This window comes from Lynx canadensis, chromosome B4 (assembly GCF_007474595.2).
Source record: "Lynx canadensis isolate LIC74 chromosome B4, mLynCan4.pri.v2, whole genome shotgun sequence".
Classification (NCBI taxonomy): Eukaryota; Metazoa; Chordata; class Mammalia; order Carnivora; family Felidae; genus Lynx; species Lynx canadensis.
The window spans coordinates 105,202,636-105,225,005 of NC_044309.1; the positions used below are offsets into that span (position 1 = coordinate 105,202,636).

A 22,370-nucleotide genomic window follows, 5' to 3' on the forward strand; every position below is an offset into this window, starting at 1 on the left:
CTCAAAGTGTGGCCCAAGGACCAGTAGCATCAGCATCACCCAGGAGCTTGTTAAAACTGTGGCATCTCCGGCTCCTCCCCAGATCTACTGACTCAGGACCTGCCTGTTAATAAGATCCCCCAGTGATTTGTGTGTGTGCATGAGAAGCAGTGCTCTGGGCACAGATATTCTGTCTAAGGTATATTTCATTTCTAGTAGGGAGTTAGTCCTTGCTCTCAGCAGATCTCTGCACCAAGATCACCTGCACGAGGATCACTAGTAACACTTGCACTGTGCTTTATAGAAGATGCAGATTCTCAGACCTCACATCAACCTGCACCCATGATCTGCATCTTTAGCCCATACATTCCATGATTTTTTAAGGCCGTTGTTTGACAACTGCTGTAGTAAGTCTTAAACCACCTATAGAAACTGCATTTATTCTTCAAACATATTTGCATTTGAACAAACAAGAAAACTTTTGAGAAAGAGAGATACAGTCCTAATTGTAGTGTCAGTAAGCATTAAGGGGAGGATCTGAATTCAATCTATATGTAAAGGCTTCTGTAAGGCTCATTTGCATTAATCCTGCATACCTGGAATCCCATCATACACAGGAGAACAGCTTCCCAGAAGGCAGTGTCTTAGCAATGTCATATACAGTTGACACTCGAACAACATAGGTTTGAATTGCATGGGTCCACTTATAATAGATTTTTTTCAACAAATACAGCACTGTAAATGCACTTTCTCTTGTGATTTTTTTTTAATAATGTTTTCTCTAGCTTACCTTATTGTAAGACTACACTATATAATACGTATACAGAATAGGTGTTCATCAACTGTTCATGTTATTGGTTAGACTTCTGGTCGACAGTAGACTATTAAATTTTAGGGGAGTCAGAAGTTATGCTTGGATTTTCAACTGCATGAGGGTCGGCACCCCGACCCCCACGTAGGACAAGAGTCAATTGTATTTTCTTCTTTTCCGAAATTTTATATTTGACTTTCTGTAAACATTTTGTTTTTTAGCCGTGCTATCAAGACTAATCAAGACCTTCTCCCAGAAACTCCCTGGACACACATTTTCTACAATGATTTTTGGGGGACTCTTCTAACCCACAGTGGCAGCCACAAATCCTACCGGCCACTCTGCACTCTTTCTTTTCGCCTGAACCATGCCATCGGAGGGCTGAATCCCTGGAGCTATCACCTCGTCAATGTCCTGCTGCATGCAGCAGTCACTGGTGTCTTCACAAGCTTCTCCAAGATCCTCCTTGGGGACGGATACTGGACCTTCATGGCTGGCTTGATGTTTGCCTCTCACCCCATCCACACGGAGGCCGTGGCAGGAATCGTGGGTCGGGCCGATGTTGGGGCCAGTCTCTTCTTCCTCCTCTCCTTGCTGTGCTACATCAAACACTGTTCTACAAGAGGCTCCTCGGCCAGGACTTGGGGCTGGTTCCTGGGGACAGGACTGTGCGCAGGATGCAGCATGCTGTGGAAGGAACAAGGAGTGACCGTGCTGGCTGTGTCGGCAGTTTATGATGTCTTTGTCTTTCACAGGCTGAAAATAAAACAGATCTTACCTACCATTTACAAAGTAAGTGATTGTGGGCGCTGGAGCATTGGGTTACTGAGCAGCCTCCTTGCCTGGTCCTTTTCCCCCATTTAAAAAGCAAATTTGTCCCTCTTCAAAGAGAATTTAAAGTAAGCTGTGTTTTGATCTTCAGTAAGTGGAAGTGTCCTTTTTGACCTTTCCCTACTAACATGGGTTTCATTCCTTGATTGTTTTATGTCTTGGGTTTCTTATTTTCATGATTTCAAAGGGTTCTGGTAGCTGGACAGTTTTGCCTTGTAAAGATTATGCACCTTTAGTATTTATTTTTATTCATTTTTTATTTCGGCCCCAATTCTCTGTAATCCAGTAAATTGCTTATAATGTGTATTTATAAAAGTATCAGAGCTGATAATAGAGCCAGATGCTAAACTCTGTAGAGGGGAAATCCTCTGCCATTTGTTAATAGTACTTTTCCTGATCTGACTTTGGAAAACAGCCCTTCTCTGCAGTGCACTGGGAACTCAAATTCTTAAACAATGAATCATCTTCACCTTTTCCTTGTTGTACTGAATAAGAATAGAAGAGTCAAAACAGAAAGAGGTTATTATAAATTTTGCCCTGAGGCCAATTAAGGCCTTTGCCTCAGGGCTTAATATTTGCTCTTCTGTATTCCCTCAGTGCTTTCAAATGCACTGTGGTTTAAAGGTCACAGAAGCACTTTGAGATCTCTTCCACCTAAGAGGACCAGTTTTTGGCTAGTGTGTTAGGGGAAGGCATTGGACAGACAAAGCTAGCTTGAGAAACTGCCTCTTTCCCATCTCCCCATTATCTCATTCATACTAAACTTACCCTTGCTTTGCCTTTTAGTTATAAAAGATGCACTTGGCCAGTGCTGGCAAATCTTGGTCCTGTTCTAGGCCAGTTCCCCCTTGCTTTTGGACACTTAAGTGAGGAGCTGTGATTTTGGATACTTACCTTGAGAAAGCAGTCAACTTTTCTCATTTTGGCAGTTCTTCCCCCTCACCCCGTCAATTCTCGATGTTACTTAAAATCAAATTGGGAAGAAATTGAAGTGAAGGAAAAATTAAGGGAAATAGAAACATTTATTTTTTAATGACTTTTTTTTTCTTCACTTAGTAGGCAGAGTAGTTACTGCTGCTCTCTGTCCTCTGTGGGGAAGCATAACCTTTTCAGTTAGAACTCAAGTTTCAAGTGCTTAATGAAGTTCTTTTGTGATTTCGATTATATGCTGAAACTTTAAAAAAATTTTTTTTTTCAACGTTTATTTATTTTTTTCTGGGACAGAGAGAGACAGAGCATGAACGGGGGAGGGGCAGAGAGAGAGGGAGACACAGAGTCGGAAACAGGCTCCAGGCTCTGAGCCATCAGCCCAGAGCCCGACGCGGGGCTCGAACTCACGGACCGCGAGATCGCGACCTGGCTGAAGTCGGACGCTTAACCGACTGCGCCACCCAGGCGCCCCAATATACGCTGAAACTTTAAAAGAAAACTCTGGTTAGGTTGAGTTTGACGCCTAAAAACAATAGTTTGAAAGTCAAATTCTTAATTTCAAATCAATTTTAATTATTCTTTCTGGGAGATTTAGGGAGAGAATTCTTTTTTTCTTTTGTTTTAAAACCACATCAACAACAAAACAAGCTTTCTTGTTTTATTGGAAAGACAGATAGAATACATATAAATCATGGTCTTTGTCCTGTGGAGACTATTTGAGGACTTTGCATCGATAGCCTGTGAAACATTGTGGTTGGACATTTTCCAGAATTTCCATTTTACCGTCTCCTGGAATACGAAATGATTTTGATATACCAGTTCAGGACTTGATTTTAGGACCTTTTAAAGTTCTAAGACATTTTCAGTTTTCTAAGCATATTTTCAAGGACAGAGTTGCTGATAGACACCCTTACTATAATTGTGTCCCCTACAATTATTTGGGGCATACCTATAATAAGAAATTATTCTTTATCTTAAGTTTATTTAAAAAAAATTAATGTTTATTTTTGAAAGAGACAGAGCATGAGTGGGAGAGGAGCAGAGAGTGAGAGGGATGCAGAATCCGAAGCAGGCTCGAGGCTCTGAACTGTCAGCACAGAGCCCGACACAGGGCTTGAACCCAGAAACTGTGAGATCATGACCTGAGCCAAAGTCAGATGCTTAATCGACTGAGCCACCCCCAGGGACCCCGGAAGTTAAATTAAAAAAAAAAAATTAAGTTTATTTATTTATTTTGAGCAAGAGAGGTAGCAAACTGGGGAAGGGCAGAGAGAGAGGGAAAGAGAGAATCCCAAGCAGGCTCTGCACTGTCAGCAAGAGCTGGATGCGGGGCTTGAAGTACAAACCTTGGTACGTACCACTGTGAGATCATGACCTGAACCGAAATGAAGAGTCGGACTCTTAACTGACTGAGCCAACCAGGCACCCCTATCTGAAGTTAAATTGCCCTGAGCATCCTGCTTAAGAAAATAAGAAATGTCGCTAGCAAAGGAACTCCTAGCAGCAGAGAGTGTGAAACACCCCTCTCCCCACCCCCCATGTCATGGGAAAGGACTTAATACTTTGAAGATTCGGTGTCCTGAGAAGTTTCCAAATGGAAAGTTGCCTAGACTGTCTGGCAGCCATTGCTTGTGGGCAAGGGAAGTAGTTGAAGCAGCAAAACAATCTGAGAGTCGCTATCTCCACTCTGCTTTTTCTTTCATTCTCACATTTTGGGCCAATGGGCTTAATGAGAACATTTCAGTAACAGATTGTATAGATTTGCAAGGGGCCATAGAGACCTTCTATGCCAGTCCCTTTATTTCCAGCAAAGGTATAGAACACCAGAGGTGTGAAGGTCACCTAGAAAGTGGTAGAATCACTGGAACTAGGATACATATTTGCATGTGTTTAGCGATCATTTTACTATATTGTGAAGATGTGAAGATGAATGAACAAATGTAAATAAAGTCAGATGACTTACCTGGAAGAGAAGAAAATAAAATGGAATCAAATATTCACTCACACTGGCTAAGTAACCTTAGGCTAGTTCAATGACCTGTTTTTTTATCTGGAAATGGAGACGGTTCATGTTCTGTCTTAGAGATGTTGTGAAGAGTGTAATTGTGGGGTGTTCAGTGTGAGCTGAGTGCCCAATGTTTGGAAGGCACCTGATGATACTAGTTGAAGAGAAAGAAGAAATATCAGTGGAAATTGTAATTCTTTATTTTAAGGAAGAGAAGGCCAAAAGATGAACTTCTACTAGTCTTTAAACATATGGTGGTTTTGAAAGCATATGACTTAGGAATCAACTAAGGCTGAAGCATGAATATTTAGGCAGAAACTTTCATTTAGAATTTTATGACTATGGGGCTTGTAAACACTGGCATAGATTACATATGGAAGTTATAGAAAATTCCATATTCTGTCTTTATAATATATAGATTTCTATGCCTGGGGTGAGTTAGAAGAGACTCTGAAGGAAGTGAATTAAAAGACTTTAGAAGGTCCTTTTCAACCTTAAAAGAATAAATCATCTTAAATATCTTGCCAATTAACTCCACATCATGGTTTGCCAGATGAAATAAACTTCCCTGCCCTATTAAAACATAACTTTTATATAAACAGAAAGCTCCAGTGCACAAATGTTTAACTCTGTTATGCAAACCAGTGAACCAGCCAAGTACTCAAAACCCAAAATGGCGGACCTCTTAAAGCTGGAAATTATTAGGACCAGAGGGGCAAGGCTCTCTGTTTTGATAGTTTCATCAGTAATGTTTTTCTCATAACGGTCACACTCAACTTCTTTCTTCACAGTGTTGGTTTCAGTTCTGCACCTTTTAAAAGATTTTGGGTCTTTTAAATGTGCACCAGGGCCAGGCAGAAGGGACTGGTGGAAGCAAGATTCTGCCCACCTCTAGGACCCCTCTTCATCCAGTATTATAATAAGAAAATACAGGTTTGGGTTGGGTAGAGTTTGAGATTTTTCCCTTTGCTTTTCAAGCGAGACAGAGAGAGAGAGAGAGAGAGAGAGAGAGAGAGAGAGAGAGAAAGAGAGAAAGAAAATGAGAGACAGTGCATGCAGGTGAGCTGGGGAGGGGCAGAGGGAATGGGAGAGAATCTTAAGCAGGCTCCTCACCCAGTGTGGAGTTTGACGCGGGGCTGGATCTCATGGCTGTGAGATCATGACCTGAGTGGAAACCAAGAGTGGGACACTTAACTGACTGAGCTACCCAGGTGCCCCAAGTTTGAGATTTTTCTAAGAAGACAGACTTCTGGATTTTTCTATGACATTTCTTATTATTTAAAATCAATTACTAGTTTAAAAACAGATAAACCCTGTTTGGGCCCAACAAAATCCTTTGGATGACTGAATTTGGCCAGAATTCTTGGCTGCCAGTTTTTGGCTTCTAAGGCTCATGCAGATGATGCACATATCTATATTGTATAAAAGACGTTTGCAGTTCTGCAAAGAAAATATGAAAGTTTCTTTTTTGGAAGTATGTGAAAAATAGTAACGAACTGGCATATTGTAGATACTTGATTTAGCATTTAATGAATACATAATCTATGTGTGCTAGGCACTATCCTGAGTGTGCTAAAACATAAACACATTTAACTTATATAATAAGTGCTTATTGAGAGAATATGACTTATGAACTAATGTGGTTGAATATGACATGAAATAATATAATCATATGGTTGTCAATAGTTAAGATTTGTTTTTTGTTTTTGTTTTTAATGTTTACTTATTTTTTGAGAGACAGAGACAGAGTGGGAGCGGGGGAGGGGCAGAGAGGGAGACACAGAATCCGAAGCAGGCTCCAGGCTCTGAGCTGTCAGCACAGAGTCCGACCTGGGGCTGGAACTCATGAACTGTGAGACCACGCTCTGAGCCGAAGTTGGACGCCGACTGAGCCACCCAGGCGCCCCTTGTGTTTGTTTGTAATAGTTAGCAAGATTTGTAAGAAGACACCAAATATAAAATCTTCAGAAGTGTGTTTGAACAAAATGTGTGTTCATAAACATCTTAAGTTTTTTTAAATGATCCTCTTCTTAGTTTCAGCATTCTATTTATGGTGTTTCCCACATTGTCCTTGGCATCTGGTGCACCATCTGACACATAGTAGGTACTCAGTAAATTATTGAATTCATACTTGTTTCAGTTTGCCTTTAAAAAATGTGTGCCTGAAATGTTAAAGTGAAATCCAATCCTCTTCCCTTTATACAAATGAGGATTTCATTCCTGGTTAGTGGGGTCCAGAAGGTACAATTGGAAGAAATGCATGTCAGAAAAATGTTGAAAAGTAAGTTTTCTTGACTTCTCATCAAATGATTATTTTAGCCTTTCTTAGATGACTTTCACTTACTTTAGTTTTATGTGGTCAAAAAGTAAAAGTGGGGGAGGTGGCCCTTGAAACACACTTAAACTAGCCTTGCAAATAAATGTTTCACTTTTATCTGCCCACAAAATTTTTTACAAGTCTCCCATGACCCCAGGAGGTACATGGGTAATAAAATCAGCAAAAGCAACATTTTTCTTACTTACCAAACATCAGTCATTGCTTGCCTAGTGGCCATTTTCTGTGCTTATTTAACATCTGTTAACTGTTTTAATGTGGAAACATCTTTTTTCCCTTTATTAGCCTCATAATCACTTATTCAGTTACAGGTGGAAAAAAAAATTAAAAAAAGGAAATCTGAAAACCAGTGTAACAATTCTAATAATAGCCCAAATTGATTTGGAAAAATAGCCCTTTTAGTTTGCTCTTTTAAGAATTTCTGTAAAGATGACTATCTTCGCTTTGCTATAGTTGCTTCCAAGATGTACCCTATCTGGACAACTTCCTTTTCTTAAAATTAAATTTTGTAGCTCTATTTCATGTAAATAAAATGATGAGACTACATTATGAGAGAGGAAATGGGGAGGCAGTGCCGCTTTTGGAAAAGGAGGCATCTCTGTCTAGAAATAACTTTTTCATTTTAATGCTGAGCAGGATGTGAATGGTGGAGGTTGCCTATGGTGAAAAAGTTTATCTTGGATGTTAGGTAAGCTTGGTTCTACATCAAGATGCAGTGATCAGACACAAAGTAACAAATAATCATCTGTTTTCAAACTATTTACAGGGTTTACCTTGAGAATGTTTCCTGAGGGCAGGGACTTACGTTCTGTTGAAGGTTTGGGGTTTGTCACTATTGGAACACTGAGGATCTTAAATGTGGTGCTTCTGTGCATCTATTTTGTGTGACTCCCCCTGTATAGAAGAGCATGGAAAGAGAGGCGCATAGCCTACAGGTATTTGCACATTGAATCCACATGTGCTTTTTTATTTGATTAGCTGCTGGGGATGGCATTGGCCCAACATGTTATCGTTTACAGCTTTGTCCCTTTGCTTTCTAGACTAGGTTGTGGTTTTACTCAAGATGTGACTCTCATATCGATTGCGCTGAATGAAATATATATTTGCTGTTTCTGATGTTCTTCAGTCCACATCTGTGCCATTCTACTTCAAGTAGTGTTCCCACTTTCTTACGATTTTCTTTCCCTTCATTTGCCTTACACTTGACTTTGTGAGAATCCAGATATAGCAAGACACTCTGATTCTGATCACAGTATTTCCTAGCATTATTGAAACTGGAGGGCTGACTATTTGTCATGTACTTACAAATGAATTTGGATTTCATCCCAGTAAACTTGTTGTAGCATTTAATATTCATGACCTATAGAACTTTGAAACTTTGAATAGATGCCAGCAGTGCTAACCAGATAATACCACAAATAAAGGTGAGGTTCAAAAATATTTTACAACTCGGAAAGTCAAAGATTAATATTAATAAGGTATTTTATTTCTGCGGGTTGCCTTCATTGCTCAGCTGATTTAAGATGATTCTGTATTCTGGTTACAGTTTAAGTGCAAGTTGAGTAATTGAAATTTGGAAGCTGACTACCCTTGCCAGTTCATGTAATGCTTGTGTTAGAGTGTTAATACCTGGAAGGGTGATCTATTTGCAGATTATCTTTTTTTTTTTTTTTTTTTTTTAAAGATTCACCTTTGTGCAAAACGCTGTATTAGGGGTTGTGGGATTCAAAGATGAGTGCACAGGGGCGCCTGGGTGGCTCAGTCGGTTAAGCGTCCGACTTCAGCCAGGTCACGATCTCGCGGTCCGTGAGTTCGAGCCCCGCGTCGGGCTCTGGGCTGATGGCTCAGAGCCTGGAGCCTGTTTCCGATTCTGTGTCTCCCTCTCTCTCTGCCCCTCCCCCGTTCATGCTCTGTCTCTCTCTGTCCCAAAAATAAATAAACGTTGAAAAAAAAATTAAAAGAAAAAAAGATGAGTGCACAAAATTCTACCCCTAAGGACATTTTAGAGTAGGCTAGAAAGTTGTGAATAGCACATGCAAATGTAGAACTGAAATTCAAGCTGGAAAGTGGGGAGGCTGTAAGGGAGGCACTGGGAGTGCAGGACAGCTTCGAGGAAGGGGGGTGTACTTTCTGCGGAGGGGATCAGGAAGCACTTTCAGGAGCAGAGACATTTGAGCAGGGCCCCGAATGGTGGTTCAGATATAGACATTTATAATTGGAGAGGTGAGGGAGAGTGGAAGGTGGAGCCTGAGAACTGCACAGAGGGAAACTCCTAGGAAGTTCCGGGGGACCACTGGGCAGTGGTTTTGGCAGATACAGTGCATGAAATGAAACAGGAAAATGAATGAGGAAAGGTAGATTGAGACAGCTAGAATGTATAATGATGTAGGGACCTTTTAAGATATGTTGTGGCCCCAGCAATGTTGGGAGACAATGCATAAGTTTTAAATGTGCTTGTTCTTCGACTGGTCCATGGGAGAAGCTTGGGAATGTCCAGGCTAATGCCATTTCGCCACTTGGGAGGCTTTCTTCTGTGCCCTTACTTGGGGACAGACCTGAGAGAGGATCCCTTTGATGATGAGACAGATTCAGGAGGTTTATCCCATTCAGTGAGTGTGTTTCCTGCCATCTCATTCTTTAGCATCAAAAAAAAAAAAAAAAAAAAAAGGCAGTTATTTTTCGACGTTAGATTATTTTACTTTTTACTCTATAGTATCTAGCATATTATTATATACTCCTAATGAGAAAAACAGGGAGTCCTTCAGGGCTTTCTCCTGTGTCCGTTCTTCCAGCATTGCTGAACGGTGTTCAAATGTTACAGTGAGTGGCCACAAGTACAAAATCCCTCTTTGTTTTGCACTCCTTACAGGAAGACAGAAACATTTTTCAAAATGGTCCTTTTTACAATACAGAATAAAATATTCTATCAGCACTGAATTTCAACCAGTTAACTCCGTATACCATCAGTGAAAATGACACGCAAATTGGACCTTGTGATGAATAAATAATGAGTCTCATTGAAATCATCTCTGCTGTTCTCATAATACTGTCTGGGATACGTATTACATCACTCGGCTCAATTTTCGATAACCTGCTGTCTCAGAGGAATCAGATCGACTGAAGGGGATCTCATGATTATCTGGTTACTCATATTCAACTGGGTACCTTCAGTTTCACAGAAAAAAGAAAAAATACCCAATGTGGTTTGCACAAATTTCAGATCATTGTCATTGCCTGTCTTAAATGCTGGGAACGGTGGGAATGCTAATTTAGTGTTGACCTCTCAAGTGAAATTTAAGCTATAGAAAGGCACATTCCAGGAGTGCATTAGAGATTCCTGAAAAGGCATGATCAGGTAGGAGGTGGGGTGGATAAAACTGAGTATTAAATCAAATTTATTGATAGTTAAAATAGTTATGAAATGTGATAGTGCAGTAAGGTTGCATGGTGTGGCATGTTTTAATGTTCACACCAGGTTCTTACCTACTGACCACAGTGTTCCTTTTTTCAAAAAGAATGGTAAGAAACCAAAAGGGGAAGAGAGGCAGCCAAAGTGTGCAATGATTTGGTGCTAGGAAGGTCAATGTGCCCTTGCTCCCTGGGTTTGTCTTTACAACTCTGCAGCACCCAGATGGCTCCTGCATGCTCTGTTGGTCTGATTATAACTCTTGCATCAAGTGAAATAGCATGAATTCAGAATTTAATACATGTTTCCTCAGTAATTATGGCCTTGATTAGTGAAGTCAGTGTTTCAGTTCCAAAGGACACTTTCTTTCTCTCTCCACATGTTTACTCATTTAATTTCAGGAGATGAAATAAACTGCAAAGATTTTTTCGATATGATAAGAGAATCTACAGTGCCTGTACCTGGTATGTGGTTGTCATTTTGCTAATAATTCATGTAAGATTCAAAGCAGACAGCAGGGACAACATGAGAAAAATGAAGGACATTTAAAAACAAGTAAATGACTTGGTTTTTAGTAAGAGAAGAAATGGAAAATATATTTAGAATTTCCATTAAAATATTGCTTAACGTAACTAAGTACCAAGTACATTTAATAGAGTTCTTGATGATATGCAATATCAGTTGTATTTAAAAATAGTTTACGTATTTAAAAACTGAAAAAAAGAAAAAATCTTAATATTTTAATTTTGTGCATTTTGTGCATCTTAAACTCTTAGTTTTCAATGTGTTAACTCTGTCCCCTCCCCTTTAAAAGGGTTTATGTGTGTGTGTTGTGTTATGTGTCCTATTAGAATAAATTGCATAAAGACATGCTTATATACTAGAGTCAGATTATACCAAAGTGATACATGAATGATTTGAGTGTATTTCCATAACTTCTATGAAATGGAAAACTCCAAATTGCATAGAATTAATCTTTCTTCTAACTTGAAGTTGGGCAAAAATTTGCCAGTTTCGGTGTTCCACGGAATGTAGCTTCTTTCTTCTTAAGATCTTGTGACATGTGATGAAAAGTTAAATATATCTAATAGTATAAAAACCACTGCTGTTTAACTTCGAATAACCGTTGGGCGTTTGGCTGCTCTCCTCTTGCACAGGTGCTAGCTAGTAAGGCTATTGTGGAAAAGCCATAGGATTGGAGCATCTAGATTTAGATGCAAATTGCTGTGACCTTGGATAAATTACTGACCGGCTTGCACATCAGTTATGTGGTCTGTAAAATAGGAATACAATATTTGCCTTGCAGGGTTGTTAGGTATGAATATCGTCAATGTACCCTCTTCCGCCAAGTTCTTTTCCTGTAGAAATATGGTCATCAGCGTTTCACAGTGTTTCCACATTTCAATAGTAACGAACTTTTTACCTGTCATTTTGTAGAGCACTAAGCGTAGTTGTTGCTTTTCTCACGGGGATGCAGGGTGAAGCGTCAATCAGAAAAAAAATGGAGTTTTTGCTATCCTGTTCACCGGTGCTGACAATGTAAAGAATATTGAGAAAACAAACAAACAAACCTTTTTCAAGGATAATTCTTCTGAACCACACAATTTGATCATTTCTCTTTTTGTTTAATCTATTGGAAACAAATATATTTAAGTCATTCCTTAATTTTTCGTCACTGTTTATATCAAAGCATCAACTAGAAATTTTGTAGCCTGATTTTTTCCCCTTCTGGCTCAGGATGGTGCTGTTGCTTATACATCTGAAAATGGAGTCCCCTCCTGTTCTCCCCAGCACCCTGTTGCCTGTATATCCCCTTTAGCCAGGTTTAGAGTAAGGAGGATTAGTTCAGTAGCTGCAATAGCTTGCAGCATTCAAGTCTCATTCTTTGAAGAAAGGGGAAGCATTGTTATCACCTAAAGGTGAATGTTAATCTCTTTCTTCCCCCTATTCTTTCCCAAACCTGGCAGGCAATATTGTTACAGCTGATTCCAGAATCTGTTATGGGAAACCTTTTCAGGGAAACATTGAGGCTGCTTTTTATTGGTGGTGGTGATGCTCAGCCGTTTATTTCCCCACCTCCTAGGGAGATAATAGAGAGCGAAAAGTTTTATTTTTAAAGGAATACTGCATCTGGCTGCCAAAATTTTTATGAAATATTTTGGATGCCTTAATAATATTCAGACCAAATTATTTTTACAGCAGCCTAAATCCTGGTAACGGTGGCTTGTTGAGACAAGTCTATAATAGGTAAGATTGGTTTTGATTTTAGAAAATCCAGTACTTTAAAAGTCTGATCTAATCTTCAGATGATACAGGCGGTAGGTGGGGGTTGGTGACTGCTTCAAGATTTTAGGATTCATTTCATCATGTGTTTCCTTCGAATAGTCCAAACTGGGATGATCATCAGCGTCTCACGGGGAGACTTTTAAACCAGAGATTGCAGCCCAAGACTGGAAGCTACTGAATAAGAATCTTTCCGTCTGCTTACATTTTGTTTTTGAGGCATTGACAGGGAGCTGGTGGAGAGGCAGCAGGAGAGAAACTACTTTTTAAAAGCTCTCCCTCTGATTTTGATGATACAGCTAGGTTTGGGACCCGCTCATGTGCATTGATATACCTCCATACAGTATCATGAAAGGTCAAAAATGTTTTGTGGCTAGAGAGAGGTATTAGAAACTATGTATCTACATGCTGCCCCTTCTCTCTCCACAAACGTGAGGTCTGCAGAAATTAGGCACAGGCTTGGTTGAGAGCAGAGCCTCCTCCCCCAGGTCTACTACTCTGTCACTTTCCCTCCCTGACTTCAGTTTGTAGAAACCTGTTACTGTGGAATTAATTTTCTATTTGTCAGTTAAGACTGCCTGGTGTTAATGGACCTGTGTACCCATCCCTCAAGTTCATCATTAATTAAGATTCAATCCTTCTTATTTTACCCTGGGTTCTCTTTGCAATGTTACTAATTCTAGAATACTTTTTGAAAATGAGTTGTTTTGTTTTTGTTTCCATCCTCCCAGTCCCCTCCTTTTCCTGTCCCCTCCCCCCACCTCATTCAGTTAAGTGCTTAAGTTTTTGCACGTTGTCTTCCTAGTCTAGCTTGATTTAAGTCTGCATTCAAACGGAATATTTACTTTTGTAGCTACCAGAAACTTAACACAAAGACACTAAAACCACAGTGTGTTTTTCTTCCTAATTTGGTTAATTGCCTTTACTAACAGTGTATAACTGTTTGAAGTAGGTTACTCTTCAGTGGAAGGATTTTCTCTTTGATGATGTGGAGCCTGAGATTGGTCTAGAAGAGCATTAAAAAAAATATTGGGGCAGCTCTTTGTGGCTACCTGCTTCCAACTCACCAAGGCACCATGCACTAACTCAGAAGCAGGGGAAATTTTTGGCATTAGCAGTTGACCCATCAGCTGGGTAAATGCCACCAGGGGTGCCTGCATGGCTCAGTTGGTTTAAGCCTTGGACTGAGTCTTTGTTTTCTGTTCAGGTCATGATCTCAGGGTTTGTGAGATGGAGCCCTGCCTGGGGCTCTGCACTGTTAGTGCAGAGCCTGCTTGGGATTCTCTTTCCCTCTCCTTCTGCGCCTCCCCTGCTCCTCTGTGTGCCTTCCCCCTGCTCCCCCCCCCCCAAATAAATAAACATTAAAAAAAATGCCACCAATAGTATCTTAAAGATGTTCAGAGTTTCTTTTGACTACAATGTGAGTTTAGTGTCTCACTGTTGGGTGAATATTTGAATCAGTGACAACCTTAATGTCAAAAATGAGGATAACTCCAAAATGAACGTATTTCAGAGATGAAATAGCAAGAATGGAGAAAATGTAGAGGTGCCAATTGAAAAATGGGCTGGCTGAGTGAGAAAAGGACTGAATTTAAGTTGTCAAAGCAGCAGCCTAAAGTTTCTGGTTTTGGGACAGGATAATTTGTAGTCTTTGATTCTCCTGCATTCTGCAGTATAATCTTCTCCAGGGCTGTGCCGACTTCCATATTGTTCAAAGAGGAAGAGAAATCACTCATTTGAATCCATTAGCTTTCATTTGCATATACACAGAGCTGGCAGTAATAATGATAACAACCATTTATCATGCCTTACTGTGTGCTTGGTAGAGTGTCTACTGTACATTATTTTGTTCACTCTATGTGAGTGGGTATTATTAATCTCATTTACAGTTAAGGAAACTGAGGTTTATGGAGGTGAAGTAATTTTGCCCAAGGATTCACAGATAGCATACAGTGAAGGGGTCTCATTCCAAGTATCTGACTCCAAGGTGCATGGTCTTCCCATAATACTGTTTTTATACAAGTTTAGCTAAAGTGGAAGATCCAAATAGTATTTTTAAAAATATTTATATATTTATTTTGAAAGAAAGAGTGGGGGGAGGGGTAGTGAGCGATGAAGAGAGAGAAATCCCAAGCAGGCTTCACGCTGTCAGTGCAGAGCCCCATATGGCGCTCGATCTCACCAACTGAGACATCAAGACCTGAGCCAAAATGGAGAGTCAGACGCTTAAGGGACTGAACCACCCAGGCATGCCCCGCCCCCTCCCCAGATAGTATTATGAAGGAAATAGCCATTCTTACATTACTTGGCCTTGGGACGGATGCTGCTTACTTACAATGGCTTTAAATACAAATTATCTGCTCGTCCATATGCAACAGTTAGTTTTATGGTTGCTAAAAAATACGTAGATGGATAAGTACAAAACATGTATACAATAATTACATCACTCTGCACTAAGTGCTAATAGAATTCCATAGAAAGTGCCAGAGAAGCACATGTGTCTGACAAACTAATTCAGCCTTGTTGAGGAAGAGTCTGAGAGAGTGGCAGAGAAGTAGTGACATCTAAATAGCTCGGTTTATCCAGGATTTTGTTTTGTTTTATATTTTTTAAAAATAATTTAAAATCATTTCATGCTTGTGCATTTCATTTAGGTTCAGAGTCAACTTCCTTATATCCCCCCCTCATGCCTGTCGTGTGACAAGAAATTTGCTAGATGCTTTTTAATTTTTTAATTTTTTTCCATTTTTTTGATAAATAGGTACTAAGTGCCATCTAGGTATGAGCACTATTCTAGATGTTAAGGATAAAGTAAGGAAGAAAACAGACGAAATTCCTATTCTTTTGGAATTTACAGTCTCTAATTTAGCAGCTGCAGTTACCCTGTGAAGTCACTCTGTACTTTTTACAAGAGGTTGTTGAGTGAACTCCCCTGAATTGATCAGCGTGCAGTGAGACAGGGTTTCAAAGGTAATGCTAATTCTGAATCCAGATCCTTTCCAGTGCAGGTCATTGTCTCTCAATAGAGTTTCCTCAACTAACGAGTGGCCTAATTATTTATGGTATTAGATAAGTAGTAATGATTGTGTGTGTATGTGTGTGTGTAATTGGTTTAGAACCTCCTTGAGACCGAGGACTGGATCCTTTTTTTTTTTTTTTTTTTTTTTTTCCTTTGGCATCCCTTTTCCCAGAGATCTTGACATTGTGATCTTGGTATTTGGAACTTGATCCTCAAAATCACATTGGCCTGCAAGGGCATATCCTGTCTGCCGTGGACCTGCCCTACATTGAGCAGATTTAAAGGAGGTACATTGTACATGTATATCCTTTGAGGTTGGATTTGCATCTGGAACTCCTGTCAGCTTCTGCTACCTGCTCTCAAATGCATGGTGTTTCTCAGAACCGTGCAAAAAAAAAGAATTATTTGGAGCCAGTTCACATTGAAATATTTGGTTTGGCTCTGAATTTCATATTGTATCATTGCTAATCAACCATATTAACTTATTTATGTGTCCTTGACAGGCAGTACATTTCTAACGGCTTTATAAGGGAAAAGATGAGTCTGTGCCACAGAGGTTGCTTTATAATTCAGATAAAAACACTTTTTCCCGCATTTCATTAAAAATATAAAACAGCTTAGATTAGCTAACAATGTGATGCCACCGGTTCCCATGTGTCTTAGTGGGTCCTAAATTGCACAGGATGTCATGTCTCCTTTGATGTGCATTGTAAAGACTTTTTTCAGAATTTGAGCTTTCCTCTCTCTGTCTCTCTCTCTCTCTCTCTGTCTCTCTCTCTAGGCTATATCTATATATCTATATCTATCTATCTATCTATCTATCTATCTATCTATCTATCTATACACATATAGGCTACAAGTTCCCTGATTCAGTGCCTAAATGCTTGAGGCCCGATGTAATTCAGATTTGTTTTAATTATTCAAAAGTGATAGGGTGCGTAAATTCTGTATTATGTACTGAGGTGGCATTTTGAAGTCAGAAACATTTAGTATTTCTGAAGGGAAATATGTGAATATTTACAATAAATGGAAGAGGTAAAGACTACAACTAGCCTCCTGTCAGTTTAAATCAGGGGCTTTTATTTCTTTTTAACATTTTTACTGAGATATAGTTCACATATCATAAAATTGAGCCACTTAAAGTCTATAGTTTGTTTTTGAGTGTGTTCACTGAGCTTTTGCAATTCTCATCCTAATCTGAATTACGTATTTTGAAATTAAGGATAAGGGGCTTTGGACCTGTAGTTACTGTTTTGTTTTGTTTTATTTTGTTTTGCTTTTTTAAAGATGTAGATGTTATTTTTTACTTTTTAAGTTTAACAAGATCTTTTTTTTTTTTTTTTTCAACGATTTTTTATTTATTTTTGGGACAGAGAGAGACAGAGCATGAACGGGGGAGGGGCAGAGAGAGAGGGAGACACAGAATCGGAAACAGGCTCCAGGCTCCGAGCCATCAGCCCAGAGCCTGACGCGGGGCTCGAACTCACGGACCGCGAGATCGTGACCTGGCTGAAGTCGGACGCTTAACCGACTGCGCCACCCAGGTGCCCCAACAAGATCTTTAGAAAGAAGTTATGACATGAATCCATGTATATCAATAAACCTGGTTAAGGTCTTACTGAGACCCTTGAATGTTTTTGCTGTGTGTTTAATATTGTTTGCCTGTCTTATTTGCTGTTTAACAAATTGGTAATAAGTTTGGGTAATCAAGGTATCTTCTTTGGGGTTATGTTTGGGTCAGAATGCTTGGATCCTTATTTTGTTTTTTTAAACTATGATAAATCATGGACCCCTACATAAATGCAATTTTCCGGAGTAAGAATCTGATGTCAGAATACTTGGATCCTTGTTTTGATTTTTTTTTAAACTATGATAAATCATGGATCCCTGCATAAATGCAGTCTTCTGGAGTAAGAATCTGACGTCAATATTTGAGTGCTTGTGGGCTGTGTATTTGGTGCATGCAATATTTGATTCTCGAATGAGGAACAGTGGTTTATGGTATAAACAGGAACCTGGATACTTCTTATTCTTTCCCATGTATTTGCCTCTCAGTGTGGTTACCCATGTCTGACACATGCAGCCGTTGTTTTTAAAAACATATAATTGACTTGTTTTTAGCTTTGACCAGGAATTTTATCAAAGTGTAAAGGTGCTTGTAAAATCTAGAATAAACCCAATTTCCATTTCCTTACTTTTTTGGGGAAAAAAAAAGGAAGGAGAGAAAAGAAAACATATTTTTAGACAAACTGAACATATTTAAAGATGGAAGTGAATTGAGAGGTTTTTTTTTTCACCCCTTTAAAGTAATGGCCATCCTAAAATGTGTCCCAGCTTGCTTCCTAGAGGCAAATTTGCTTCTGAGCAATTTTAAAAGAGCAATAACATAAACTTAATTATGGGAGAACGATTCTATAAAAATTTAATACGCCATTAAGACATTTGCTGATTTACATCAGATTTATATAAAGGTTGTTTGAACCTACACCTTTGCATCCAGCTGGTAGCCTTTTTCTAAGTTAATTACACGAAAAGCTCTGAAAAATGTTAGACATTTGAGAGAAGTTGTGATTCCAGAGATAAAGGGAGCACGCTGTGAAAAGTATGGCCATATGGCATAATGACATAAATCCTGCAGTTCTAATCAGGAGGCCTGGGTTCTCACGCCATTTCTGCCACTAGCTAGTTGTGTAATTGTGGACAAGTCATTTAGCCTTTCCAGCGGTTATTTTCCTAATATGGGAGATCTTGGGGATGCTTCAAGAACCAAATTACATTGTACTATGTTTGATCATAATTAAAAAAATAATTTTAGTGCTTTTTTTTTTTTTTTTTAATTTTAGCCTTGTCTTTGAAATAATCTGACTGGAAAGATGGATTAACTGTGCAAATACTAAGTTCTTCATTTATTCCCAGGAACAAAAGATTAGATCCCAAAGTACTTATAATAATGTTTTTTTTGAAGGCCAGGTATTTACTGCAAACTGAGTGGGCTGTGTGTTGTATTTCACTTTTCAGAGGAATCTGTCTGTGTTAAAATACCTCCGTATCTCCCTTATATCACAAGGGCGTGAATTGATCTTTTTCATTATCTTGTAAACTTAAATACAGTTAACACTTGAATTTCTGAAATGGATTTATCTCAGCAGTAAATCATACTAATTCTTAATTCCTTGCTCTAGTCTACATAATTATTTCCTTATATCATTTTATATTAGCTGTGCTATCATTTTATGCATAAATTAGAAATGGACTCTGATCCTATTTTCTATGCAAGAAAAACAGCATGTTTTCCTTAAATACCACAATGAATTTGCCATTCTCTATAGGGAAATTTAAAAAAAAAAAAAAAGAAAAACTACAGAAATAATATTATAAAGTATCAAACAGTGATCGGAACTGAGAACTCATCATACTTTATGCCCAATCTCAAAGATTGGCAAACAATGAGTGTAAAAGGCAAGATAGTTAATTTTTTTCTGCTTTTGAAGGCCACAGGGACTCCGTGACAACTATTCAGCTCTGCTGGCCTACTGCAAACAAATGGGTGTAGCTGTGTTCTAATAAAACTTTATCTAAAGTCAGCCAGGCACCAGATTTGGCCTACAGGCTGTAGTTTGCTGAATCTGTCTGGTAACTTAGTTGATAAACTCATGTACGTTAAGTCATATAGGATCTCCAAAGAGATTAGGACAATATATTTACATTAGTATGAATCATTAAATTTCATACAACTTGCATTCATTTTACAAAGCCTTTTATATTCATTTTTATTTTTACCTAGATCTTTAATACTTCTCTCAAGAGGATATTAACCTTTCTTTTTTTTACAGTTGAGGAAGCCTAGAGTTGTACAATTTCCTGAGGTGACCCTAAGAGTACAAGATTTTTACTGTATTTCCCTGCTTTATATTTTATCAGAGTATTAGTGAACTCATCAAGCAGATATCTCCAATCTTGCTTTGTGTTACTCGGATATCATTTACTCTAGAATTTTGAAAGTAAATTCAAGTTCAAATCTAACACCATGACTATTCTCAGGATACTGAATTCATTCAAAATAATCATACAAAGTAAACTTTGGTAACAATTTCCCCTAAAGGAAGCCCAAGTAAGCAGAAGGTGGTTTCAAGAATAACCAGCTCTAGAAGTTCACAGCAGCTGTCAAAATATATCTTCAGTTGAAATTTAGCTTGTGATATAAGGGTACTTGAAATTTGCTTTGTCCTCATCTTCCTTGATTTTTTTTTTTTTTTGCAAGTGACTTAAATCTAGTAAAGGTACCTGTTGATTGCTCTCCATAAAAAGCTGAGCACTTTTATCATGAAGAAGGGCTGTCACTGGAAAAAAGTTGAAAAGTAAATAATACTATAGAATTATTATTCTATAGTATTAATTAATTAATTAATTAAATTTGTTTTGGCCAGGGTTGTTGGTGCTGGAATGATGGTATGTTTCTTTTTCTTTTTTTTCTTTTTTTTTTTCCCCTGTGGGTCCTGGACACAACGAAGGTATGTTTCTTACTGTGTTTACCTCCTGAGTAGATAATGAGGTAGTGTTGGCTTTGGCAGTTTTTTTTTTTTTTTTTTTTTTTTTTTTTTTATATGTTGGTGATCAGTGCATTGGTGGTTGTGGCATAGTTCAGTTGGGTAGGAGCAGAGAGTTTGACAATGTTATACTATTTACTATGTTGTAGCTCTTTAAAATCAGCTGTTTTGCTTTCTCTGAGTGAGGAGCAGTTCAGGTAGTCACAGAATAATCATTAGAATTATTGGTTCAGAATGATAAAAGCCAAGATAAAAAATCTGCAAGTCAGTGTGGATTTTGCATGTATTTTCCATTTTCCCTTAAACTCATCAAGCCAAAATCTCAAATCTCAATTTTTTTTTAAAATATATTCTGTAATATTGTTTAATTTAAGTATTGTTTAATTATTCCTTTTCAGTGCGACTTTCATTTGGCCCTTTTCAAAGTTATTTCATTCTTTTTTTATGGTCATTCGTAGTATTTTCTTTCCTTTCTTAATTAGGCAGCTGATTACATGAGGAAATATGCCTGCTGCTTTAGTAGCAACATGGCCTGGGAATCCTGATATTACCTCTTTAAACTTAACTCCATACATCTCAAATCTAGGATTTTTGAAGATTAAATGAATGTGCATGGAAATCTCTGAGTGCCTAGCACATAGTAATTGCTCAATTAGTGTGAGCCATTTACTTTTTTACCTATTTTAAGATGGCAGTTTTCTCTGCAAGTGGGCTAATTTTAAAATATGTACCATAGGGGCACCTGGGTAGCTCAGTTAAGCCTCAGACTCTTGATTTTGGCTTGGATCATGATCTCACAGTTGTGAGATCGAGCCCCACGTTCCTGCTTTGGACTCTGTGCTCAGTATGGAGCCTGCTTAAGATTCTCTCTCTCCCTCTCTCTGCCCCTCCCCCGCTGGCACATGTAACTGTGTATGTGCTCTTCCTCTAAAAAAACAAAACAAACAAACAAACAACCCCCCCCCCAAAACCATAAAGATCATCTGTTTAGATATTTCTTCTAGAAGAGTCCATTAGAGGAATTAGAGTAAATGTGAATACTCAGATACTATTTTGAAATATCGCAAGGATATTAATTCATTTGTATATTCATCAATCATTATGTTTTTTTCTTCACTGCAACACTAAACTAGGAAGTGGCTGTATTTTTAACTGGGTTATTTAGGAATGAGATAAAGATAGCTTTTTCTCTGGGACCACATTCTCCATTCACTGGAAGTATGCAATTATGTACAAGTTTCTCAGATCCCACAATAGCATCCTTTTGAAGGAACTGACATTGTAGGTTCAAGTATATCCTATCTCTCATATCCTCATCTCTTACATTTGTCTAGTGGTGTATTGTTTAGAAATCTTTCCAATGCCTCATATGACCTCTTAAACACCTCAGGAAGTATTTTAAGACTCTTCGGTAAGGGCTGAGAATGCCCAGAGGTATTACATAATTTGATTACTGTCCTCTTTTTACGGAGAACTTGCAAGTCTAATCATTACAAGTCTTGTCTTCCTGATTCCTTTTCTTCCTTCCTCCTCTTTGTGTCTTCATCCTTTTCTTCTCTTCCTTAAGACACTGTATTCTCCTATTTTTTATTAGTTAAAAATAGCCCTAAGGATTAGGAACTTGACTGGGCTTCATAGTGCAGGTATATTTAGTTTATTTATTTATCTGTTTGTTTATTGAGAGAGAGAGCGCATGCATGCATGAGTGGGGAAGGAGAAGAGAGAGAGGTAGAGAGAGAATTTCAAGCAGGCTCTGTGCTGTCAGTGCAGAGCCTGATTTGGGGCTTGAACTCATGAAATGCAAAATCATGATCTGGGATGAAATAAAGAGTCAGACGCTTCACCATCTGAGACACCCAGGCATCCCTTTAGTGCAGGTATATTTAAAACACACATGGGGGGCGCCTGGATGGCGCAGTCGGTTAAGCATCCGACTTCAGCCAGGTCACGATCTCGCGGTCCGTGAGTTCGAGCCCCGCGTCGGGCTCTGGGCTGATGGCTCAGAGCCTGGAGCCGGTTTCCGGTTCTGTGTCTGCCTCTCTCTCTGCCCCTCGCCCGTTCATGCTCTGTCTCTCTCTGTCCCAAAAATAAATAAACGTTGAAAAAAAAATTAAAACACACATGAAACTTTTTTCCAGTATAGAACAGGTTTTTTTTTTTTTTTTTCCACAGGGGCTTTAAATGCTTTACCATTGTTTTAACTCCCAAATCGGTGAAGTGCCCA

General features: G+C 38.7%; 1 protein-coding gene across 1 annotated transcript in view; it reads left to right on the plus strand.

The window, feature by feature from the left end:
* Positions 1–22,370, plus strand: part of TMTC2 (transmembrane O-mannosyltransferase targeting cadherins 2) — a 403,012-nt gene that overhangs the window by 155,278 nt on the left and 225,364 nt on the right. Inside the window, exon 2 of the mRNA XM_030323323.1 lies at positions 1,012–1,582. Coding sequence (XP_030179183.1) covers positions 1,012–1,582 — 571 coding nt within the window. The remainder of the gene's footprint in view (positions 1–1,011; positions 1,583–22,370) is intronic.